General features: G+C 39.9%; 1 protein-coding gene across 2 annotated transcripts; it reads right to left on the reverse strand.

Moving 5' to 3' along the window:
* Positions 1-1,157: 1,157 nt before the first annotated feature.
* HACD1 (3-hydroxyacyl-CoA dehydratase 1) lies at positions 1,158-24,897 on the reverse strand. Of its 2 annotated transcripts, none has more exons than XM_089533316.1 (7): positions 24,732-24,897; positions 18,607-18,724; positions 16,213-16,231; positions 16,043-16,125; positions 10,744-10,865; positions 4,729-4,907; positions 1,158-4,162 (listed from the first exon to the last, which is right to left on the reverse strand). In XM_089533316.1, exons 1-7 carry the CDS (start codon positions 24,860-24,862, stop codon positions 4,080-4,082), a joined length of 735 nt encoding a protein of 244 aa, XP_089389442.1. In that variant the 5' UTR covers positions 24,863-24,897; the 3' UTR covers positions 1,158-4,079. The 2 variants fall into 2 exon arrangements, with proteins under 2 accessions (XP_089389442.1, XP_089389441.1); XM_089533315.1 differs by having other exon boundaries at positions 16,043-16,131.
* Between the last annotated feature and the right edge of the window lie 2,297 nt (positions 24,898-27,194).

Genomic DNA, 27,194 nt, shown 5'->3' on the forward strand with positions numbered 1-27,194 from the left:
GTTCACATTCTCTCATAATATTGTCTGCCCTTCTTCTTTGGATGCCTAAACTCTTTTTCTAAATGCTCAAATGAAGTTTTACATTATTGTAATGCCAAAAATCTGAAGGAAAATTTCATCTGAGTTGGCAGAATTCTTATTGGGGAGGCAATGACCTTGTTTTCTTCCCCCAGCTGCAACCCTGGGAAGGGGATATTACTAGCTTTACATGGTTATTCATTACAACCTCACTACTAGAATGGCATGCTATCAAAGCATATTAATAGCACTTAAGCCCAATGTTAACCAAGACTAGCCAAGACAATTGATTTCAGTGGGTCTTAAGTGTAATTAACTCTCCTTGGATTGGGCTGTGTATTCAACTTTAAGAGGGCCAGCGTGATGTAGTGGTTTGAGCATTAGACTATGTCTCTGCAGACCAGGGTTCAAATCCCTGCTTGAATAAGAAAATCCTTGGACATCATATCTCACAGTTTCAGAAGATCGCAATGGCAAACCCTCTCTGAAGAAACATGCCAAGAAGAACATATGAAAGGTTTGCCTTAGGGTTGCTATCAGTCAAAAATTATTTTGTAGGCACAAGGCAACCATTTCAGCCTTAGACTGGAGCATGGATTTGGCATGGCTTCTGGACTCTTAGGACGCAGGCATTATTTAAACAGCATACCTCCAAAGTGGCCTGAAGCAGCTTTATTTCGGCCTGTCTGTATGGGGCCAATATTGACATGTGAACCATTAGCTAGTATACAGGTTGAGCATCCCTTATCCAGAATTCTGAAATACAAAATACTGCAGTAACTGATGGTTCAGTGTATACAAGCTTTGTTTCATGCACAAAATTATTAAAACTATTATTTATAAAATTCAGCCAATATGTATAAGGTGTATATGACACAAATGAATTTCATGTTTAGACTTGGGTCCCATCTCCAAGATATCTCATAATGCACCAATTCAGCTTTCTAGGGCCATCTGTTCCAACTCTTAGTTCAACAAGGCTTGAACCTGAGCGGCACTAAGTTTTGGAACCAGTGAAATCCATGAAAACAGTTAATTTATCCTTTGCAGAGATACAATATAAAACCATACTGGTCCTGTACAGAAACACTCTTATGCTGTGTTTGGCTAGAATCTGCAGAACCATAAAAACATTTGGGTGTGGATTTAATTGTTTATTTGCAGTGCCATTTGCAAAGTATTAGCAAGGTAAAATCACCTTAAAATGTTTTCCTTCTCAAAATTATACCCAGGAATATCACATGGCTCTTCTGTGGAAAATCAGAAAATCATGAGTGCAAGAAATAGTATTGTTTAATATTGGATGTACAAAATGGTAAAAAAATACCTACAATATTTTCTAGTTTACCAGACAACATCCTCAGATTTAACAACAGCACACATGAGAATCAAATATTTGTATTGAAAGAACAGTTGCAACTGTTTCAAATTAGATCGACAAGAATTACAGATGAGGCATATAATATGTTCAAAGAATAGAAGGAGAAAATTCTATTAACCATCAATAAACAGTAGGTCTTCCCATATAGTTCTCTGTGCTAATTCAGAAACATGTACCAAAAAGCTGCCTGGATATTTTTTTTAAGGAACAATTGAAACTCTAAAAAGGTCAAGATGAAACAATAATTGAAAATACATAATTGATTTAAACTAAACATGGCTGAGTTTGTATGATAACTATATTTTAAAGCTATACATAATATGAAGTAAACGGTTAGAGCACCTTTGTTCATTTTGTTGTAGAAAAAAACTCAACAATGGCTTTTGGGCAGAAAAATACAATAAAATGTATCTTTCATGCATTTTTAGCTAAATCTCATAAATATACTGTTTAAGCACACAAAACTGAGTAATTTGAGGAAAGATTTCACAACAAATCAGATCCTCGGACCATTGGATTTGAAAACCCTACTGCACAAGCAGAAGGCCCTCCTGCTCATGGCAACAAGGGATTACCAACTGTACAAGCCCTCTTCCCCTTAAGACCTGCCCCAGTTTAGATGTTCTCCCCTGAATCTCTGGAAACATTTTAAGGTATATGGGAGACTGATAAATCCTCCAAATGCATTTCCCTTTCCGTACATTGCTTTCACACGGGTTCTACTAATCATAGTTTTATATTAAGGTACAATGGCACAGTAGGTGGCTTTAAAAGGTGATTAGATAAATTCATAGAGGACATAGCCATAAATGGCTCCAAAGTATGATAGGTAATCTCTGTGTATATGTGTGCAGAGGTAGGAACTCCTATTACACTATGTCCAATTTGTGGACTTGCCACATGTACTTGGTTGGCCACTGTGTGACTAAAATGTTGAACTAGATAAGATAAGCCTTCAGTCTGATCATCTTGGCTTGCATGTTTTCCACGGCTTTCCATTTCTTGGGCATACGCAAGAAATTGTTATTTCCTTGTCTACCATGTTTAGAACAGTGTAAATATGTCAAAAAGGAAGCTGCTTTTGAAAAGCTCAAAGGCCACTGGGACAGAATTAGTTGTGTGGTTATACGGATCCTGTTCTAAAAGCTTTTAAGAAGACTGACACAAATAAGGGCAAGCCATTAAAGAGTCCTTCCATAATGAAGTAAACCAAAATTTTATATCTCACAGATTTTCTCCCATCAATGTAATGACTACAATTTTTTCTATATACACTCATCCCGCCACATTTGTGGGTTTGACTTTTGTGGATTTCATTATTCAAGGATTTTTTTAATATGTTCTTTTTAGGAATATCTAGGTCCTCCAGCACAAATCTATGGTCAACTTAAACCAAACGTCACACTGAAGGACCTAGAGATTCCTAGAAAGAACACTCCACTAGGCATTTGTAGCTCCTCTAGCACAATTCTATGCTCAATGTCTGACAGATGTTGATCACAAAATTGCACTAGAAATTCCTAGAGAGGTGTCTCAGGTAAAAACATAGCATTTTTCTTATTTGTGGTTTTTCCACATTCACAGGGGTCCTGTGCCCCTAACCCCAGCGAATGTGGAGAGATGAGTGTACTTGTCTACTCATATTCAAAGTTGTACCTGCTGTTTTAAAAAGGAATAGAATATTTCTATCATAATTATTTGGAGAAATGAACTTTTAAAATGTTATTCTATGAATAAAGAATATATTTTTGACAGCAAAATACTGCATGTATCCATAAATTAATTCCTTTAAATGGGCAAATGCTTTTAGAAAAGGTTCTTAGGTTGTCAGAGTGTTTAGGACTGAAATAGACCTCTGCCACCCCTATTTGCAAAGAGCACAGTTCGTTATTTTCAAGTAGATGCTTTTAAAACCATTCAAATTATATGCAATCAGTAAAATTATCCTAATTAATGTAAGTTTAGATTTTTTTTTAAAAAACCCCACAAAGATGAAGGTACAGTTTATGAATTCTTATTATAAGATATTAAAAAAGGGAGGGGGGGAGAATCTAATCAGCCTGCTATTTTAAAAAATAAATAGGCCAGGATCCACTGTGCTAAGCATGATGTTTTATAGGTACCCAGATTTTTTTTTAGTACCATCACCACGATGAAGCTGAATTCTTTCCTACCCATGAAATGACATTTCAATGTTTGAGAGCTTTCTGAACAAAGCATCTTGAAGCACTGAAAGGTTGAACATGGGTCAGTTAGTCTTTTGTGACTTATGTACCTGTTTTTTAGCCACTGGCAAGAATCATGATGTAAAATCAAGGGTAACAATTTTCAGAACAGCTTCCCAATTTAGTTCGAGTGTCCACAGACGTTGTGATCAAAAGCATCCTAAACTGTTTTTGCAATGACCAAACATAACTTTTCTTATGTCTGTGTGATTGGAACCAAATAATTTATCTAAAAGAAAATGGGAGAAACACAAATGACAAATGAAAATTGAAAATTCAAGTCTCAAAATATTAGCATTTGCATTATTTGCAATATTGGTATTGCAAAATATATGACCTATATTGGTTGTATATGCTGCTTATTCTTGTTCCATGATTTCAAATCTGGACTTGTGCAACTTGTTACAGATTTGGTTAGTTACGCTGAAAAAGCACCATGGATAACAAGGGCTGTTTTAATCGTCCTTTTCTACAATCACTTCACCATGAAGTACTTTTCTTCTTTGACGGAGCATGTGAAAATACAGTTGTGGAAACACTGTTGAAGAAGAAAATAAAAGTAGTATAGAATATGTTAAATACATCAAATATATTGTGTGTGTCTACCTTTTATCAGTTCACTAGGAAACAAGATGGCTAGAGTGACCATATCTTTAAAAATTGGACTTGCTTTAGTTTATTGCATATTGCCCTTGAATAGAAATATTCCCTTAGTTGAAAAATGTCTGAGTAAGCTATTCAACAACAATGCAGTTAGTAAATGCTGTGAGATAACCTTTTGCATGCCATTCTCAGATTATTTGAGGGATAGAGTACACATTAAGTAAGCTAGCCTACTACTGTCTAGTCCAAAGGGCTACAGTTCTCCAAGGCCCTTATAAAAATTAAGGACTGTCCTAGCTCTGATATTTAAAATACTTCTTAAATGAGGATTCTGGACACTCATCTGGGGATTCCTGCATATGAAGCATAAACCCTGTCACTGACCCCAAAGTGATGTAATGAATAACTAAAGCAGTGAATTACAACAATATGCAAAACTTTATTATTAATATTTGTGTAGCTGATGTACAAGTAAAAACAAAAGTTTCCATTGATACTTACATGGTATATAGGAGGCCATGATAATGAGAAGAAAGTAGTAATAGTCAAAAGAGACATTATACTTGTTGGGAAGTCTCACTGAAAACATGCCTGACTTCTTCACGTAGGGTAAGGCAGCATAAATAGTTAGAAGCTCCCCAACAACTCCTACTGGATATAAGATAATGAACAAGTTGTACCTGAAAGAAAGAAAGAAAAAAGAAATTGCTTTAAGAATTTCTCTCTGAACAGCTGGTGTTTCCTGGTCTCCAGGAGCAGCAACCACTACATGACAGGAGGTTAGCACTGAAATCCTACACACACTTACTTGAAAGCTCCATAAACCTCAACAGCATTCCCTTGAAGAAAGCACACACAGGATTGCTCTGCATGCATGTCTTAAGTCTAACAAGGACCCTTAATGTACTAGTCCAACCCAAAAATGTGCCTTTGAGATGTCTAAGTTCAAGATGAATGAGCTACCACCATCTCTTCCTCTCCTCTTTCCATCTTCTCCTCTCCTTTCATTCCAGCTAAGTTAACTGAGTGCAAACTATATTTCCACTCTGAACTCAGTTTGTATCAATGGAAATAAGTTGAGGGCAAACAAAGAAAAGGACAGGAGGAATGAGAAACTGCAACATTTTAAATGCAACTGAAAAAGTGGGATGACACAGGATTAATTGGGACTGTCCCTGCCAAATTGGGACAGTTGGAAGGTAAATCTCACCAGCTGGTTGACTGGGAGAAATCACCAAGAACCAAACCTCTTCATTTTGGAGACTGTATTTTTAATCCAACTAGTGATAAGGGAGGAGGACATCATTTATATGTTATTTTCTATCCCTTTGCCATCAATCCTATTTAATTTAGGTCCAAAACACACTGCAGAAATCATCCCGTTTGAGACCACTTTAACTGCCCTGGTTTAATACTAGGGAATTCTGGGAACTGTAGTTCTGTGATACATTTAGCCTTTGTCAGAGAACTCTACAATTTCCAGGATCCCCTAGTATTCAGCAGTTAAACCAGTCTCAGAGTGGATTATTTCTGCAGTGTATTTTGGACCTTGGTAATCAAGAAAAATACTCTGATTTGTTATAACACTGAATTTCATTTAATGGATGAATTCATTTAATTCAGAACTCTAATTTCCTGGCCCAAGGAAGCTTAGACAAGATTATGTTCTAAAGTTTGTTACACTTGAACAGATAATAATATATTTAATATATTTAAAAAATGAAGAAAGAAAGCGCAGTCACTTGGTTGTGATGGACATTTATTATACCCTACAAGATTTCTGGAGTTATATGAACAAATGTGTGCCTTTGATCTCATGAGAAACACCTAGTTGACTTTAAAGATTTTTGAATCTATCTGTACTTGAGTTCTGTTCAAAGGACTCAGCAACTAAAACTAATACATCGTTCTAAATCAACACAATGTAAATACATCTGTGAATGCATCTGTAATGAAGTTAGGAAATATATTTATGAAGTGTGCAAGTATAGCAATTTGCAATTCCATGGCCCATTTTAACAACAGAAAACAATGGTTTTGAAAGAATCTGATAGTTTTGGAAAAAAATACTTTCTTATTTTTATCAGTTTACAAACTGGATACATTTTTAATAGGCTAGCAGCAACACTCTGAAGCATTTCCCTACAAAGAAAGGCATGCAAATGCAGTAATTCATAAAGAACTAGTCTCTTGAGCTCAGACTGGAGAAAGGCAACACGAGTTCTGTCCAAGGGTCAAAAGACATGCATAATATGCATTCCATGACCAAAACAGATGAGAGTTAAAATGGCAGCCATGGAACTTGAAACCCTCACAGGAATTGCAGGAGTTAGAGAGCACATAGGTCAACTGTAATAGACTGTATAAGATTCAGTAAGCAGTAAGGAAAATGGTATAAGAAAAAGGAATAACTGATTAATAAGATTTAGGAACAATAGAAACAAATCACAGGGGACCACTGTAGAGTGAAGCTAAGTTCAATTAAGCTCTATTGATTTTATTAAGGAAATATAAGCAAAGCTTTTCTGGCAGCAAACATCAGAAATCTTGAACCATTAAAAATAGTACAGTGCAAGAACTGTGACACAGATTGATGTAATGAAGGGGAAATGGATTCTGGAATCTAAGAAAAATGCACATGGGAGAAACATAGAATCATAGAATTGGAAGAGACCACAAGGGCCATCCAGTCCAACCCCCTGCCATGCAGGAAATCTCAAATATAAATACATATAGTCATATGTTTGCTCTGTAGTATTCTCACAATATGAGGAAGTGGTATTGCAAATGGTTTGCATACTAGAGATCCCAGGTTCAATGTCTGACATCTCCAATTAGAAACTAGCATAGCAAACAATGCAAAGGTCTTCTATGATGAAATGGGACAGTTTTGAAAGGATATACAATATGGATCTAGATAGACAAATAGTTTGCATGGCATTAGGCATTTCCTTATGTTTCAACTCAAGAAGAGATACAGTGGGCTCTTGGTATCTGAGGGTTCAACATCCATGGATTTGAGCAACCATGGATTAGAATGAAGGAAAATTTAATTTTTTAAACCTGGATGGCCAGGCTGAGAAGTAGTCCCAGGAGAAAGTTGACCAAATGAAACTCAAGCCAACAACATGCTTTAAAATGACTAGCCAAACACAAACAAGGTGATGCCTCCCTCCCCAATGGAAGTAATTCCCACCACAGTCAGAACTTAATTTTTTTCACAAAATGTGATGTAAAGGTGGGATTTGGCTCCTGCAAAAATTTTAAATCCTGCCTCACTCCATTTCCCATTCTCTCATCAGAAAGCCCTTCCCAAAATTTAAATTTCTGCCTCACTCAGTTTCCCACTTTCTCACAAGGAAGCCTCTGCCAGAATTTAAATTTCTGCCTTACTCAGGTCCAGTACAGACTACCAGTTTGAGGCAGCCTGGGGCCAATTCTAGGGTTTTGGGGTGCACAGCATCCGCATGCTCCGGAACCCTTGCACATATGGGCGGCACCATCTTTATGCAAGGCCGTCCATATGGTGTGCTCTTCCATGAAGCAAGCGCAGCACAGCATCCATACCTCTGGGCGGTGTGCTTGAGTCATAGACGTGTCACAGTGCACCAATGGTGCACTGATGATGTCGTTCGCACATGCCGAGAAGAACCCAGTTTTTTCGGGTTCTTTTTGACCCGGAAGGATGCCACATGATTTGGCTGCTGCGGCGTCCCTCTGGAGGAAAACTGGACGCCAACAGCCCGCCCTTTTGTCGTGATCTGGAGAGCCTTTCTCACAAGGAATTTAAACCAGAATTTAAACTCCTGCCTTATCACTTTCTTACAAGGAATCCTCTGCCAGAACTGAGATTCCTGCCTCACTATGGGTTGGAACATATGGGCAGGAAAAAGTGGATCAATCCTGCTTTTCACATAGTGGATCGAAATCCTGCTGCCCACACGGCCCACTCCCAAGGTGGCCCAAATGCACATGGCCTGACTGCATGGCATGATATCAAGCCAATGTGCTCAATAATTTTTTTTGTGGCCTGCCTATCATACATGTGCACCATCACACAAACACACTGCTTGAGATCCCACATGTATCTCCCACATTCACTCAGATGCCATCTGATTGGATGGTCACCCCTTTGAACAGCCACACAATTGCATGTGTGATGCTTTGCCTGTACAGGCATTGGGGCATTGGTGTGCCAAGTGACACATTGGCAAAGCACTATCATGGAGCCTCTCCCTTTCACCCCATTCCCCTTCACTGGACTGTGGTTTGTATATATTGTAATTAAATCCATTGGAGTTGTTGCACTTTCTTTTCTTTGCTTTGCTGCAGCCTCGCACTAAGGTATTTATATGTAGGCACAAAGATGCACATCTGCTACCTTGAGTCAGGTTATTTTTGCTCCAGTTTTTAGCCTTGGTTCATGGTTCAGTCCGGTTTCTATCTGCTTTGAAGGTATGAGTTGTCTAAACACCCTGCTTTCAAAGCTGTTGGAAGCCACTTTATTTTGCCCATCTGTTTCACCCCTATGTTTCCCACTTTTTCACAAGGAATTTAAACCAGAGTTTAAACTCCTGCTTTCCCACTTTCTCACAAAGAAGCCTTTGCCAGAATTTCTTCCTGGTGCCCAGACCTTGTCATCTAGGTAATTTTAAATGTTCAATATTGACTTCCCTAGCATTCAGCCAGGGCAGTTAAAGCGGTCTCAAACTGGATTATTTCTAGAGAGTGTGTTGGACTGGTATTTACTAAAAGGGTTAGACAGGGCCAACACAATGCACTCATTTCACAGCCACTGTCAGCCAGGAGCTCTGCTCATGTTTCATAAAGAGAGAGAATACCACATGCACAGCTACTTGCATGCCAAAACTGGAGGTGTAATAAATGGATAGATGTTAACAAACATTTCATCTATTAAAATGTTCCACTTTCAAAGTGGTAAACAAACAAAAGAACCAAAATATTCTACCAGTATGATAAACTTTTATATAAGGTGCAGTGAAAAGAGATCAGAGGTATGGAAAGGTGAGAACATTAAACTCAAGCCAGCAACATGCTTTATAATGCCCAGCCAAACACAGCCACTTTTAATCTGACACAGATTTGAGGGCAGCATCTCTGTCCATATAGTTTCAGTGGGGATGGCATTCCAGAGACATGGCATGATCGGAGAGAAGGTGCTGTTGTGTAATTCCAACAAAGCAAGCTTCCCTAGGCAAAAGAAGACTACTCTTAAGATGGTAAGATACAGGGAAGTTGTTACTGGGATATTAGCTCTTTCACACATTTATATTCCAAGTGCACTTGGGGCTTTAAAGGAAAACACCTTGGAAGCAAATAGGCAGACTTCTTAAAAATCATGGTATTCAAGAGATAGAAAAGCACCCTCCACATGCTTCTGGACTGTAACCCTCAGCAGTGTTAGCCAGTATAGCCAACAGTGAGAGATGATGGGAGCTGTATCCAGTAGCATCTGGAAGGCCAACTTTTTCCAACCTCCACTTCAACATGATCCTATTTGTTTATATCACTAAAAATTCAGGCAGCTGCATTCTATGCAGTTTGAAATTTCTTGGCTGCCTTCAAGTACAGTTTCAAGCAAAATGCATTTCAAATTCCTAACTGAGAAGCCACCAGAACAATAATAAAATAATCATCTTTTCACTGTATGTAAAAGACTACTGATCTCTGTACAGAAAAGAACTTAGGCTCTGCAAAAGGTAAGGGAAAAGATCCAGGTTGAGAGAAAAATATTTTGATACAAAAGCAGTAAGATTCATAGGCTTCGAAAATATGTTAGTGTGCTGGGATTTTTCCATTTTTCTAATAAAAATGAGATACTACATGCCTAGCGACATAGTGGGTAACTGAAGCAGCAATCCCATATTCACTTTGCTGTTGTTGTTGTGCACCTTCAAAACATTTCCAATTTATGGAGGCCCTAAAGGGAAACTACCACTGAATTTTCTTGGAAAGATTTGTTCAGAGGGAGTTTGCCTTCCTCTGAGGCTGAGAGAGTGTGACTTGCTCAAGCACACCTACTGGATTTCCATGGCTGAGCAAGGATTTGAACGCTGGTCTCCAGTTCAAACCAAAGGTCAAGCCAGATTTTGCACAGATTCTACACTTTGCAACTATTGCATTTCGGCCACAAAAAAAATTGGTGCATCCTATCATGGCACATTAGCAAGGAGAGGGGGAAGCTACAGAAATATCTGTAAATAAATAATTTTTCTATTTTATTTAATATGTAATTAAACACATTACATATACACATGTATATTGAAAAAATATAAGCAACCTAAAGATAGGTTATGATAAGTTAGAGTAGTTAGCAGGAAACTCTGTGTTTAAAACATATTCAGTAATATGAACTTAAAACACTATTTTGAAAACAAATCAGCTACCATCCACACAAACCAAGCTGTCACAGTAATGTAATTCTTCACTGAAGTAGCATGCATGAAAGAAACATGCACAGATCAATGAGAAACTAAACTGCAAGGCATTCTCCACCTGGCCCATTTTATGAAGTATGGCAAGTGGTTGAGCATAGTGAATGTGTAGAAGGAATATCGAGTAATCTCTGTCACAGTCCATACGACCAGAAAAAGAATAACGCTCTCCTCATTCTGGATCTGTAGAAGTATAAAGCACCAATAATTTCTGCTTCCTTAAAATGGCAATAACGTTTGGAAAGACAAACTCAGAAAGCACACTCAACCCCACCCCACTTTTAAAAAAGAATTCCTATGCAGTCATTATTTTTCTTTAAAAAAAAAACCCACCCCAACTATTACCTACTAAACTGAAAAACTGCCTACTAAACAGAAAAGGAACAAAATTAGCCAAACAACACAAACAATACAGACTGTTTTAAAGTTTACAGTCCTTTTCTAGTCAGGTGATCTTTTTAGTTAACCTCCCAAACAGTTGGTTGTTGTTGTTTTGGCTAACCACTGTTAGCATAGTTATCTTTGTCAGCATAATTTGTATACTTTTTAATCCAGTCCCATTGAGTTCAGGAAGCTTAGCCCTTGGTAAACGTACATAGAACTGTGCCCACAAGAGTTGGTAAATGTAACATTGACAGCATTTAAAATATTACAAACCAGGTCTCCCTGCCCTCCTCCCCAACTTTGCCTGCATGTTGTCCCCATCCCCATGACTTTACCCGGGCACTTCTAAAACAAATCTTATTTCCATTATGACATTTCCTCCATTTTTCCTTTCAAGAGCTGGTGCTGGGATTTGCAGGTTCTCAGGGTACAGCATCCTCAGTGGGGCCTGCTAACTAGGTGAGATATGCAAACTAAGAATGCTTTTAAGTGGGGTTACTGAATTGCAGGGCCTGGACCCTCTTCCCAACTCCTCGGGGTGCAATCCTAACTCCAAGATGCACTTGTCTTAGAACAATTTAATTAGGCAAAACCCTTTTCTGCTGACAGAACCTGCCTTTTCCAGCTGATCTCAGAGATCTGTTGACAGAGCAATCAACTGGCCAAAGTGCTTTACTGGCAATAATCTGCCAGCAGAAGTGCCAAAAAACAGGGGAGAAAGAGATGAGACAACAGTTGAGTTACAACAGATCCACTGATAATAGCTCCCCCTCCCTTTAAATTAAAATTAGGATTCTCAGTAAGAAGAAATTAGCTCTGGGAAACATTTACCTTCACCATATACTATTGACCATAAACAGAGATAATGAGGGAAGTGAGCAGAAATCTATAGCTGTCCTTTACTATCTGCACAAGTGTCTGAATTTGTATTGGCCACAGAAAAAGCCCATCCATGTTGATATCCTACCTCTTATCATACCTGCCACTGTGTAAAGAATTCCTCTTTCAGCATGCATTGGGAAGCAGATGAACAATTATGCTTACCCTTTTGTTGAAAAAAAAAATCTGTATCCATGTATAGTAGCACAGATATGTGATTTTAATAGAGATTAATATAATGAAATACCAGCAGGGTCTATCCTGCTTTGTTATCCTTAATAAGTACAGCTCTTAGCAATTTTAGATATTAAAAAACAAACAAGCAAGGACACATAATAGTTATGTTCAGTACCACACAGATAAGATGGACAGAATGGAATTGGTTTAATGAGAAGTTCAGCTTCGATCATTAGCTGGCAAGACATGTAGAATAATCATGAAGGCCAAGTTACGCAGCCCTTTTCCAACAGGGCTGGGAAATCTGTTGAACTGTACATCCCATAAGCCCTAGGCAACTGGCCAATGGTGAGGGATGATGGGAGAAGCAATTCAGCATTTGGAGGGCCACAATGCTGTTCACCCGTGCTGTACAAGATAGAGGAGACACAATGTGCTTCCATTTCCTGAATTTCCTAAGAAATGTTCCAATTTAAAGGAATTATCAATGTCAAGGACTGAGAATTTCATGGGGTAACGTTTGGTACGAGTGGAAGAAAGTGTGCTAAACTCTTTGTCCCATGGACTGCTTTTCAAATCCAAAAGGCTCTCTTAAAGATGCACACAGATCCACAGGACAAAAAGAAACTTCACATTTTTACCTTACAAGGGACCTGTGTGTTGTGAGTAGAGGCTTACCTGTTTATATTTTCAAAGGAATACTTTTCAAGTAAAAAGTATTCTTGGTGCAGCCTGAAATCTGTTTTGCACCAAGCACTGTCTAGCACACTCTAACCTAATTAGGATTGTATAACATATCTCCTGTTCTATTTTAATTATCAGCTGCAATTGGGGGTTTCATCATACTCTACAATATTATTTTTCCCTGCTGCTTTATCGTGCTTCTTCTGTACTTAAGAGCCAGCTGTCTCTAGATTTCTGATGAATTCAAGAATTTGGTCACTTTGTAAAGTTTTAGGTGATGCCAGTAAAAATATTATGCTATTCTGGAATTCTCTCTCTACTGGACAGGCTCTCATCTTTCATTCTTCAAGTCTTATGTCATCAGTCTCACTCCTAATTTGTCTGGCTTTATTTACTCATGTGTTGCCAATACGGGAATGAATTCAATGTTGCTTCTGTTGTTTACTGCCATCAAGTTCATTCCAACTTATGGTGATTCTATGAATGAGAGCCCCCATCCCGCCCCCAAGTCTTCTTCCCTAGAGCCATTTCTACTGATGCCATAAAAGGAATGTTGAATATTTTAACCTGGAGGAAAAGTAAACTGTCCTGAGCAAAGGACACAGTATTCAAGTGTACTAAAATGAGGCCACAGATGACTATACAAAAAAGAAGCCCCAACTCAAGATGTTTCTAGTATTGTGTTTTTTCTAAGAGCATAAGGAATTGGGAAATTTTTGTCTCATATAAAGAGATGGCTAAGTGCCATCTGCTGGCGAGAGAGCTCAATAACTCAGGGTTAGTTTTTAACGCACATCATCATACAGTACTCCCTCCAAACACATAATTTCCTCCCAAATATATGAGAGTAAAAAACCCTATGTAAGTCATGGAGTTGCTCTAAGTCAACAGGCAACTTGAAGGTACATACACATAGAGGACCCTAACGCCAGGATTCATTGATATAGTAAATATCAAGACCTTAAATATAATAGTAATATCAGACAACCAATCATTTCACTATGTCATGAGATAGTTTTAAACATTCTGTACACTGGAAATGCTGTAGGAAAGAGTGAATATCATCCAGTCAACTCTACAAGGCACTTCTGATCATGTTTAATTCAAAAGTGATACTTATTTTTCATCGAGATTCCATAGTAAACAGTTTACAATTGCTTTCCTAATTTCCAATAGACCCATTAAGCTCAATGATTATATTTTTAAGACTTTGTTTTTAAAATATAGGCGCGGTACAGACCACCCAAAAAGGGCAGCCTCCCAGTGCCTGTTTTTCTGCTGGAGGGAAGCTGCAGCCGCCAAACTGCACGGCTTCCCAGTGGCGGAAAAAGAATCCGCAAATAGCGGGTTCTTCTCAAGCTGCGGTAGCGGCATAACAAGTGTGCCATTGGTGCACTCGTTAGATAAGTGTTGTGCGGCGTTGTGCAGGCGCTGCGCGGCACTTACACAACAATGGCGGTGGCCATGTATACAGGGCGCTGCCATTGTGATGGCCTTGTCACGTGCTAAGGTTGCGGGGCATGTGGGCACTCCACCCTGAGGCAACCCTAGCACATGATGAGGGCGTCACAAAGGCCTGTATGTACCAGGCCACTGTGATGGATAATTAGGGGTGGAAATGGGATACTTCTTTATTGATTCAAGCTGCATACACACTGCATCAATAATCCAGGCTGACACCCCTTTAAGTGACATGCCTCAATGCTATGGGATTCTGGGAACTGTAGTTTGTTGTGGCACCAGTGCTCTCTGACAGAAACAGCTATATATCTCACAAAACTACAAATCTCAGAATTCTCGAGTATTGAGCCATGACAGTGAAAGTGGTGTAAACCTGGATTATTTATGCAGTGTGGATACAGACCCAGATTATTGCTCTGTCTAGCTCTGTATTGTCAACTTTGACCAGACAGACGCAAATCTCCAGGGTTTCCAAACGATTATTTCCTAACCTTGCATTTCTTGGTAGCTTCTTATCCAAGAACTAACCAGACCTGACCTTGCTCATCTTCAAAAATCACATACCATGTAAGTTCAGGGTGAATGGCAGAAATTTTACTGAGCTCATAAGATCTGCTGAAGATATGACTAAGCCTAGATCTAATTTATTGTATAATCGCCTTTGCATCAAGTACTAGGACTTGACCCAAATCATTTTTGGAATCTCTGAAATCAAAATGATGCCAAAGCAAATACTTAATGCTTTTGAAAAAGCACAGACAACAAAGTAGTTGCAGATTTTGCATGACTCCTATCGTTTGTACTCTTCCTTGAGAGCTAAAACCAGTCAACTCAATAGGACTTATTTCAGTGCAAACATGCATAGGATTGGGTTCATTTCTTTATCTGCCTCTGGTTTCCAGCATGTTAGAAGCTTAAGGATACCCATATCAAGCCTAGGAAAAATAGATTGCAGTAGTTCATAAATGTGTGAAAAAGAACAGGATTAGTACAAACTACCGAAATCATCTATACAAAACATAATTCATATTAAGGCTTATTTCCACTTAGTCTACTCAACATGTGCTAATTTTAAGTTCTCTCTGAAACAGAAACAGCCAAAGCTTGGTTGAATAGGCTGAGGAAGAATTGCGTCAGCCTTTGATCTTGTTTCATAGAGAGAGCAAACTAGGCAGCAAGCCAACACAGCTCAGATATCCATCTCCGATGGCCTTTAAGCCCTTGTCTCCCACGTGTAATGGAGATGCAAATGAAGAACTTAAAGTTCTGTCTGCAGTTACAGTCATCCTCAACCTCCTGAGAGTTAGACCTACTGAAGATGGGACTACTTTTGACTCTGAAAAACATGCCAACTTACAAAACACTATAAATGTACTAGAGTCCACATATGATATACAGAAAGCTCAGAAAACAATAATATGTGAAAGATACAAGCAATTCAGACAAGATAGTAACCAGAATTCATTCCCAGGATCTTGAACTGTATGTTTCAACTTGATTGATCTTCTTTAACTCATTTTCTTCAATTAATATTGTGGTAGTCTTTTTTATTCAAATGACAAATTGTCACCAAAACATGCTTCACTACTGCTATAATAAAGCTCAGGATGGGGAACATACGGTCATGTTGCTGCACACCACTTCCATAACCCCTAGTGACTACAGCCAATAATGAGGAATTATGGGAGTTTTAGTCCAACAACTTCTGGAGGTCAGACACAGCCCTTTCCTGGAATATGTAAACTGAAAGAGCAAATGACTCTCCTGACACTTACCTGCTTAATACTATGTGTAATAAACCACACCATGAAGATTCTGGAACTCACTTGGACCCCAGTCACAAGCACTGAAGTGCGCACTACTCCTTAAAAAGAGAAACATGTCATCTTTGTCCCCTAGGGCAGGATTGTACTTAGTTAACTGAGAAACCAAAACAAAGACTCACCAACTGCACAGTGGACTATCTGCAAATTTAAACAGAGAAAGAGTGTCTATGTTAAAAGGATCTGAGGAAGTAGACTGAAATCTACAAAACTCATGCTTTCTTTGAGTCTCAAAGGTGCTACAAGATTTCTCTACTGAATAAGAATAAACATAAAAAAGGATACACTTACTATGTTTATGCTTACTGTATTAGAATACTTATGACCAATGTGAATATAGGTTGAGTCTCTCTTATCCAAACCGCTTGGGACCAGAAACGTTCGAATATCATTCCCCCCCCAAGATTTTGGAATATTCGCATATACATAATTATATATCTTGAAGATAGGACCCAAGAAATATTCACTTATGGTTCATATACACATATCCTGAAGAGATAATTTTACACATAAAAATTTAAATAATTTTGTGTATGAAACAAAGTAAGTGTTTATAAGGAAGCAAAGGTCTCACTAACTCAGCTACCCATTTGGATAAATTTGGATTTTGGAATATTTCACAATTCTGGATAAGGGATGCTCAACTTGTAATAAAATTGTTTTTTGCATCCTATTTCACACTGATAACATTCCCACAAACATGTACACTCCGTATCTGTTTACTATTGTACATGATACATCTGAAGACACAGATTGTAATCTGTGAAAGTGATGCTAAAATAAATCTACTAGCTCCAGGGGTTAATTGTTATCCTGATAGAGACAAAGAGGCTAGCCCTTTGAAAACTATTAGCTATGATGTTAATACCTAATTGGTAGTAGTTACAAGCACAGTGTTGTTCACATTGACACATTTTTAGGAATATTTGTAGTCATACATACAGCCACAGTATTCAAACCCAGCAAACAAACAGCTTCTTTCATCATCTATTAAGGGACAATAACTATGGAAAAGGTCACTGTAAAGCTGGTAGTTGAACCAAGAATAACACTACTTAAGTTCTTTGCCCCTGCATACCAGACGCTAAGAAAGTTTTATAACTTGTGACAGTAACCCTGAAATCCTCCATATGCTGTAGAACTCTAATCTTCTGCAGCCAAGAAAACCAAAGGTCAAGGATGATGGCGGCTGTGGTCCAAGAACGTCTGGAAGGCCACAGGTTCTTCACCACTGTCTTAAAGGATTCATTTCATTTTATTCATTTTCTTGTAAATCAAATCCATATAGGATCATAGAACTGGAAGAGACCACAAGGGCCATCCAGTCCAACCCCTTGTCATGCAGGAAGACACAATCAAAAAACTTCTGATGGATGGCCATCTAACCACTGTCTGAAAACCTCCAAAGAAGGAGACTCTACTACTCTCTCCCAAAGCAGCAAATTCCACTGTTGAACAGCTCTTATTGTCAGGAAGTTCTTCCTAATGTTTAGGTGGAATATGTATGTAATAATAATAATAATAATAATAATAATAATAATAATAATTTATTAATTTATATCCCACCCAATCAATGAGGAATCCGGGCGGCTAACAACAATGGAAGTACAATTTAAAAAATACAATAAAAAACAAACTAATCCCTTCCCAGCCCTGTGTGTGTATGTGCGTGTGTGCATGCATGCATACATACATACATACATATACACATACACACATACATGTATATATATATATATTCCCCTTAGAGCTTTGCAGTTTAAAAATTATGTAGATGGCAAGTATTTATTTGTTTATACAGTGGCCCTTGCTAGCCTGCTGGGGTTTGGTTCCAGGGTGTCCCATGGCTATCAAAATCCATGGATGCGCAAGTCCCAGTACAGTATATAAAATGGTGTAGTAAAATTGTTTCTCTTATATAAAATGGCAAAATCAAGGTTTACTTTTTGGAATTTCTTTTAGAATATTCTTCCAGCTGTGGATGTTTGAATATGTGCATGCAGAATCCATGGATATGGAGGGCAACTGTACAGTGCCATCAATATACATGGTGTTGTATACAAACAAAATAAAACAGACAACCCTGTCAGTGTCATGCTATCTAATTATGTGGGAAAGAATATTTGAAAGTGAGAACTTTGAAATATTATATGACCTCAAAATACGAACAGCATTTCTTGAGCTAACACTACAGTAGTATAAACACTGTATATGGAAACTAGTAGTTTTGACTGAGGAGCCAACATACTGTGGCCCATGGCTGTTTTAGTGTCCCCAAACTGAAAAGCATCTTCTGTTCTCCAGACAGAAGAAGAATCTTCTGTCTAGGTGGCCTCATGAACTCCAAAGGCAGTTAGGTTAGACTATAAACTAGCCTGAAAAATTCAATTTGGCTGAAACACCCCTAGGAGAAATCTGGGGACTATTCATTACAAATAAAGAACACTTTGTACCTTCTCTTAAGAATTCTAAAAATTCCCTCTCCCACAAGAAAGATACACTACTTAAATGCTTACCTCAAGCAAAGCAAAAGTCTGGAAAAATTTAAGTGTCTTTTGGATGCTTTTATATAAGCCGGTATATGTTCCTTTATCCATGTAAAACCGTGCCATGGCAATAGCCAATACCAGCCACCTAGACAAAGAGAAAACAATACCTTTAATGCAAGTACGCACATTACATCTATTAAATTAACTACCTTTATATATATTTCATATCAACAGTACACCAAGTCTAATATCTCAGAACCTGATATTTACTGTATTTAATACAACCTTTTTAATTTAATAAAGTTCCTACAATTGTACAGATCCTTGAGCTCACTCATGAACAAACCATACTGAGACTGAAAATGGAATGTACTGAAAAGAGACACCAGTGCAGAAGGGCTCAAGAAAGCCATTTCCTGAATAAATCATGTCAACTTGTCAAATGAATACCCTCTCTCTAATCTCACCTGCTCTACATGCTCCACTTGAAACTGAGCCCTTTCCAAACAGATGAAGAAGGGATTCATTTCAAGCAAAGGACTAGAGAAACCTACCCAACACTAGATCCAGTGTTTCCACGCAGTGCTCACTGTATAATGCAGCAAGATGAGGCAACTGTACTACTTCACAAGGCAGTTGCACCAGAGCCAGGAACAACCAAAGGAAGGAATTGGGACCTGGGGCTTTATAAAGTGCTTGCTCTAGCCAGGGAACCAACAGGTAGTTTTGATGCTGCTTCAAGCAGGAAAATTATTCGGACCTTAACGTCTATCCATAGGGGAGCAAGCAACCCCAGGTATCTCATCTTCTTTCCATCCAAACCTGGAAGTAAATTTCTAAACAATGACTTCATTCATGAAATGAAATAAAACAGCTTTTTCTAGGAGAAAATCTTCTATGTATACACTATTAGTACATGTAATACACGCGCAATAGTACTTTCTGATCAGCAATCTTTCTGTCATATTTAGTATAGTCCTACAAATGAAGTCTGCTTTCGATTGCTTTGCCTTTCACCCTGCTATCCCCTGTAACAGAAGATCAATGAATTCAGAGGTTCATAGCAAATTGAAGTAATATATCATATGTTGTGCCACAATATATGAATGGACATTAGTTGAGTAAAGTCCACTCAGGCCTGCTATTGATCTATATTTTATCTGTTCAAAATACTGGAAATATCTTTGCATAGATGGAACCTTATCTGATAAGGCTCGATCTTACAATATGGGCTACTAGACATCATTCATGTTTACTGAGAAATACTCACTGCAAAATTCTAAGTGTCTAAGGTTTAAAAAGAAGGCAGCTTGCATATCACATAGATACAGAAGTTTATTTCCTCCCATTGCCTATATAAAAACTGGCAGTTGAAATCATTGTTGGACTCCAGCTCCCAGTATTCCAGACCATTACCCAAGCAAGTTAGGTCTGATGGACATTACAGTCCAACATCATCTGGACGGAGCATCACATGATCCCCATGCCTAAGAAACATACTGTTTGGTAAGACCTGCTCTTGAAACCAGAGACTATGTATTTGACCTGGTGTTGCATCACAGGGGTTGATGAAAGACAGATTAAAATCTAGTGGTGAATCTGCTATAGATTCATTATTCTCAGCTGTTTAACAACAAGATCTAATGCTGCTATATTCTGATGGTGATAGGATTCTTTCTTACCATATGCTACACTACTGAAATGAAGAAAGCTGAGAATGAAAGGAGGGCCAGGTGTTAATTTGTGTATGGAAGGACTGTGGCCTTTGGTCATTCATTTCTGGTACACTGAATAAATTAACGGGCTCAGTATTCTTTAATTCCAAATGTAGTATTTTACATCTGGTTCCAGTCTGTGGATCTTAAAATTCTAGCAAAAACAAAGATATTCTAAGACTGAGGTTAACACATGTCTACTATGCTGAATCCCTCAAAATGATCTGAACAATTGCATTTTAGAAACAACATGTATGCATTTTATCTGGGGTGAATAAACTCTGGCTTTCCAGATGTAGACCAAAACATCTGAAAGGTCAAAGTTTCTGCATCTCTGTGTTATATCTTAAAACAGCATTAGCTAGAATAGGCAATGGTAGGGGATGATTGGGGCTGTAGTCCAACACTGTCTGGAGGGCCACTGTTGCCTTCCCCTGCCCTGAAAGAACATAGCAAGGTTTGCAATGATAAATCTTCTGAATTCCAGAATTCAGGTTCTGAATTCCAGGTGATCTATTTTCCTGATAAAACATACCTTTTATGTATTACACTATCCTAGCTGCTTTACATTATCCTAGCTGTTTTATCCAAGGATTTTGTTTTGTTTTATTTTTCGACTCTTTGTTTGATTGTAATAAACCTATTATTGTATTACATACATAAAAACTTCCCTTCCTCCTCAAAAGAAACAATCTGTTCCTACCAATACATAAAATATCTCTTTATACTATGTAAACAAAAGTGTGTTTACAGATATTTTGGTCTTCTATGAGAATCCTGAAAAGATGACTAAGAAGAAAGTACTCTGTGCTATTTACTAATAATAAACAGTATTCTATTCAAGAGACAGAACTGATCAGAATTTTTGATGACATTTTGATAATTAAACAGTAAATCAGTTGATGGTGGAAGCCAAACTATTAGTGTGCTCTAGTTTTCCTTTCAGAGGTTTGTTAAAATGTGATCTTTCTTCTCTATCAGTGATGGCATATGAAGAAAAGGCCCGAATACAGAGGGGGGAATTGTGCATTTTTCCAAATGTTGTTGAAGTCTAACTCATAGAACTACTACATAGTCCTTGGGAAGGAATGCTGGGAGTTACAGTCAAACAACCTCTGGAAGGCTTCTCAATTCTCACCAATGGCTAGGCTGGCTAGGGATGATGGGAACTTCAACATAATTTGAAGGGCCACAATCTCCCAACCTATTACCATAGCCAATATGGTCTGATTTGACCTGCCAATAAAAAGCATTTTATTGTTTGTATGTACGCATTATTTATGTCCGTCCACACAATTCCACATATACTGCATATATACACATAAAATTCTGCATAACACTCCATGCATATGACAAAATGAGCAAGTGAAGTCCACAAAATCTTTGCTATCATTGCTGTTTTCATTCAACAATAAGTCCTGTAGAAATAAACACAAAAAATAAATAAAATGTTGGAAGCAATACACAGAAGAGCTATACAAAAGAGAGGGAAAAAATGAACAACAGATGGAATGAAGAACCATACGAAGACGAACCCCAAATCCTACAGAGCAAGGTGGAAGCTTTTATAAGAGATATTGCGAAGAGCAAATCATCAGGAATGATACCACCAGAACTGCTACAACCCACAGAGACAGAATCGCCTCTAGTGATAACTAAAATATGCCAACAAATATGGAAAAGAAAACAGTGGCCAACAGATTGGAAATGATCAATATTCATCCCAATCCACAAGGAAGGAGAGACAAGAGACTTCAGCAAACAAAGGAACATAGCACTAATTTCACACCCAAACAAAAGTATGCTCCAACCATATAGCGAGAGCGCAATCCCAGAGGTACAAGAGGGTTGAGGAAAGGAGGAAGCACTAGAGACCATATGGCAAACATACAATGGCTAATGGGGCGCACCAAGGAATTGCAGAAGAAAATCAGCATGCACTTTATAGACCATAGCAAAGCCTTTGACTGAATAGATCCCCAAAAGCTATGGACACTCATAAATATAGGGGAGGGCCACTATATTTGGTAGTCCTGATGAGAAATCTGTACTCAGGACAAGAGGCGACTGTTAGAACAGAATATGGAAAAACAGAATGGTTCCCAATTGGCAAAGGGGTCAGGCAAGACTGCATCCTTTCACCCTATCTGGTCATCTTGTATGCAGAACATACGTATCATATGAAGAGTAGGCTTCGACACAGAAGAAGGAGGAGTGAAGACAGGAGGGAGGAATATCAACAATCCAAGATATGCAGACAATACCATACTACTAGCAGAAAGCATCATAGACTTAGAATAATTACTAAGGGCGGTCAAAGAAGAAAATGCAAATACAGGCTCAAGCCTGAACATAAAGAAAACAAAAATAATGACCAGAGAGGATCTACATAAATTCAGCCTAGACAATGAGGACATAGAAATAGTCAAAGATTTCCCAGACTCTGGATCAAACATTGATTAAAATGGAGAAAACTTTTAATTTCCCTAGCATTATCTTTTCTAGTGAATCAGGCTTTCTCAGGATGTGGGCAAAGTATGAAATCCTCAGTTTCATCATCTTGGCTTCCATGAAGAATTCAGGCTTGATCTGTTCAAGGACTCATTTCTTTGCCTTTTTGGCTGTCCACAGTATCCTCAGAACTCTTCTTCAGCGCCATCTCTCAAATGAGTTGATTTCTTCACTGTCCAGCTCTTGCACCCTTACATGCAATGGATGGATGGACTTAATTGACTTAATGACTTGAGCAGAGGAGGACAGGGGTCTTGGAGATGTCTCATTCACAGAGCCACCATGAGTCAGAACCAACTTGAGGACAGTTACTATTAGCTGTACTGGTAAGGGATATTGGGAGTTATAGTCCAACAATAATTCCCAATAACCCTTACCAGTACAGCTAATAGTGAGAAACGTTGGGAGTCAACCCTCCACACCACACTGGTTCCTCCTATCCTTACCATGATTATTAAAATTCACTATACAGTGGGACAACACGGTTGTAGTGTTGGACCATGTCTCTGGAGACCAGGGTCTGAATTGCATTGAAATCCACTGGGTGACCTTCTCCATCTTAGAGGAAGACCCTGGCAAACCCCCGCTGAAGGAGCTCACCAAGAAAACCATGTGATAGTTTCACATTAGGGTCAATGTAAGTTGGAAACAACTTGAAGGCACACAACAACAACAACAACAACACAGTGGGACCTTGGTATCTGCTGGGGTTTGGTTCCAGGACATGACTCCCCCCCCCCCCCTTGCTGCTGTCCCTGTGGATACCAAATTCTGTGGATGCTCAAGTTCCATTCAATACAATGTCCTAGTAAAATCTAGAAAATCAAGGTTTGTGTTTTGGAATGCATATATATTTAAAACATTTTCAGGCCCTGGAATAAGGAAGGTCCACTGGATTCAGTGGTGATGTCCCCAAAAGTGTGTCCAGGCCCACAAACCCCAGCAGCCAGCCCTAGTCAGGGGTCTGCTTCTCACTTCAGTCCCCCTAGTTGGGGGTCTACACTAGTTGGAGGCAGGGTTTTCTCCCTGCAGACCCCTTAGTTAGGGGTCTTGTCTAGTTAGGGGTCTGCTCTCATTGCAGTCCCCCGAATTGGGGGTCTGGTTCTCACTGTTGTCCCCAGAGTTGGAGATCTGCTTCTCATTGCAGCCCTTCTAGTTGGGGATCCCTGTACTTGGGGGATCTGCTTCTCACTGCGGTCCCTATAGTAGAAGGCCTGCTCTAGTGGGGGGGGGGGTCTCATCATAGCAGCCCCTTTAGTTGGGGGCCTGCTTCTCCTTGCAGCCCCTTCAGTCGGGGGCTTTCCTAGTTGGGGGTCTTTGCTCTCCTTGCCCCCTGCCCTCCTCCCCTGGGCTTCCCTTTGGCCGGAGGGGAGGAGAAGCCAGAAGCCTGGGCTGTTGGCGATTCTGCCGAGGGCAGCACTCTGGCCCTCCTCCGCCTGCTGCCTCGGTCCTCCTGGGCTGGCATTCCGAGCAGGGGCCGCCGGGGCTATACTTAACCTCGCTCCGGGTCGCAGGGAGAGAGAGAGCGAGAGAGGCATGCCTGGCCCTTGCACCGTATTAGGCAATGGCAGCCGGGCCAGGCTTAGCCCCCGCTCCCTCCCGGGCCCCGGGAAATAATGGAGGACATTGCCCTCCCTCCCCTCAAAGAACCAGCCGCACAGAAAGATCGAGGCAGGCTTCTTCGCATCAGTCCTGCCCCGAATGGAAGGCATTCCAGAGAAATGTAGGACACCCCGGGCTCCCAATGGAGGACATGGAGGAAAAATGGAGGACACTCCCAATAAAACTCTAAAAACACTCCCTAGAAATAGAAATGGCTGCTTCTTGGACGTGGTCCAAGTGGAGGACCTTCCAGAAAAGATGCCTGTAGGAAAGGAGGGCTGGGGGGGGGGGGCTGGGGCTGGAGGCGGAGAGAGAGGGACTCACCCGGCGGTCATGGTGATGTTGTAGCAGATGAGCCAGGCGGTGGTCAGGGAGCCCCGGGGCCGGCGCAGCTTCAGGCCGCCCTCCTTCTCCTCTACGCCGCCTCCGCCGTTGTCCTCCTCGCTGGACGCCATGCTGCTGCTGCTGCTGCTGCTGCTGCCTTGCCTTCCCTCCCTCCCTCCGCCGAGAGCCCCGAGAGAGAGAGAGAGAGAGAGGGTCGCCAGCTGGAGCCTCTCCCCGCCCAGGTCCCTCCCCCCCTGCCTCCCTCCCTCCTCCTGCTGCTGCTTCCCGGCCTCACAGCTGAGCAGGGAGGCCGAGGGATCTTCTGGCATCGCTTTGGACACTCAGGCTGCAGCCACATTGGAGAAATAACCCGGTTTGGTAGGACTTTAACTCTTTTTGTGGCTCTTTGGTATGGAATTCTGGGAGTTGGAGTTTGTTGTGGGGCCCAGAGCTTTAACCACCATAGGCTCCATGCTATGAAGTTCTGGGATTTGTAGTTTCTTTTGAGACCCTCAGCCTTCTCCATCAGAGAGCCCTGGTGCCATAACAAACTCCAAATCCCAGGATGCTGCAGCACTGAGCCATGGCAGTTAAAATATTATCAAACTAAGGTTCAGCCTTGAGTCTCTTTCCTTTCCTAATGCATCTTCTAGAGCCGAATCAGACTTTCAGCCAACCTCTGGCTGAAACTATTGGCAGCCTTCTATATCCCTGCATCTGATCTGCCAGGTGCTAATTCATAACTATGTGAAAGACTGAAAGGGAATCACTCGCAAGGGCATCTGGAGACAGAGACCTACATGTCTGAGGCTAATGTTATACACTCCATGCAAATTCTCCAGTTCAAAAATCATGGCAGAGATGTAGAGCCTTTGTCTCTCCAGACGCTTAGCCTATATCTCCCACTGGGCTCTTTTTAGCATAGCCAATCCAGGAACTCCAGGAACAAGTTGTAGGAGTATAAGCAAAAGCATAGAAAAGGCCAAGACGTTTCCCAGCCCTAAGGAATAAGAAACACAAATAGTTTTTCAGTTCTGGTCATTTCAAATTGGACCAGAGTGGGCATGGACTTGAATCTTGAATCTATTAACTTTCCAATAATTGAGGACTATTTTAAACCCACCTAAGAGACTAGCTTATTATTAAACCTCATGGCAGCAAACTCTACAGATTAGTTCTCTGTGAAAAAGAGAATGCATGCACAAAACTGTTTGTGAGACTACTTATGTTTCCCCCTTTTCTTTATGCATAAACATATACTTGAGACATATAAATAGTGAGCAAACTGAATTTGTTAATTAAAAAAAACCCTATGGTAGTGAAGAAAACTCTGGAGGAAAAGTTAAATAATGACCACAGAAGAACCACATGAGTTCATCCCAGATAAAATAGAAATAGTCCAAGAATCCCCACACCTTGGATCAAATATTGAACAGAGCAGAGACTGCAGTCAAGAAATCAGATGAAGACCATGAAAGAATTAGGAAATATCCTAAACTGCAAAGACACAACACTGGGTACTAAAGTTGGGATCATCCAAACCATTGTATTCCCTGTCATCATCATGTAGAGATGTGAGAGCTGGACAGTAAAGAAAGCAGAGAGAAAGAAAACCAACTCATTTGAGATGTGGTTCTGGAGGAGAATGCTGATGGTGGATGGCCAACAAGACAAACAAATGGGTCCTACAGATCAAGCCCTAACTCTTCTTGGAAGTCAGGGTGACTAAATTGAAGTTGTTGTACTTTGGCCACAACATGACAAGGAAAGACTCATTAAAAAAGGCAATGATTCCGCTTTTACTGTTAGGGCTGCCTCCTGTGGAATCCTGGAATTTGTAGTTTAGGGAGGGAAATTTAGACTTCTCAGTCAGAGAGAGGCCTCACTAAACTACAAAGCCCAGAATCCCACAGGAGGCAGCCCTAGCAGCTAAAGTGGCATAATAGCGTGGTGCAGTACATCCAAAGAAGTGTCAAACTACTTTAATTCTACAATACACACAAAATATTGGTATATCTCTGAACAAGAAGTCTCCACACTGCAACACTTGGGTCCAAAACACACTGCAGTAATAATCCAGTTTGAGACTGCCTTGGCTCAATGTGAGGGAATTCTGAGAACTGTAGTTTTGTGAGGCATTTAGCCTTCTCTATCAGAGAGCTCTGGTGCCAAAATATAATACAGTTCCCAGGATTCCCTAGCACTGAGCCAGGTCAGTTAAAGCAGCCTTAAACTGGATTATTTCTGCAGTGTGTTTGGACCTGACTTCTATACAGCCACCAATCTATGAATCTAATTGAACCAATCCTAAAAAACCAGGGGTCCTTCGTGGAAGAGGCACGGTAGGTGTCTAAACCACGCCTGCGGGAAGGACCAATTTCAGCCTATCTAGTCCGCATACACAAAGCACCTGGGAATACGGCTAATACGGCAGGCTGAACTCCAAAACACCCTGCAGAAATA

The sequence above is a fragment of the Sceloporus occidentalis genome, unplaced genomic scaffold (genome assembly GCF_023333645.1).
Source record: "Sceloporus occidentalis isolate IW3139 unplaced genomic scaffold, rSceOcc1.0.p SCAF_7, whole genome shotgun sequence".
Taxonomy (NCBI): domain Eukaryota; kingdom Metazoa; phylum Chordata; class Lepidosauria; order Squamata; family Phrynosomatidae; genus Sceloporus; species Sceloporus occidentalis.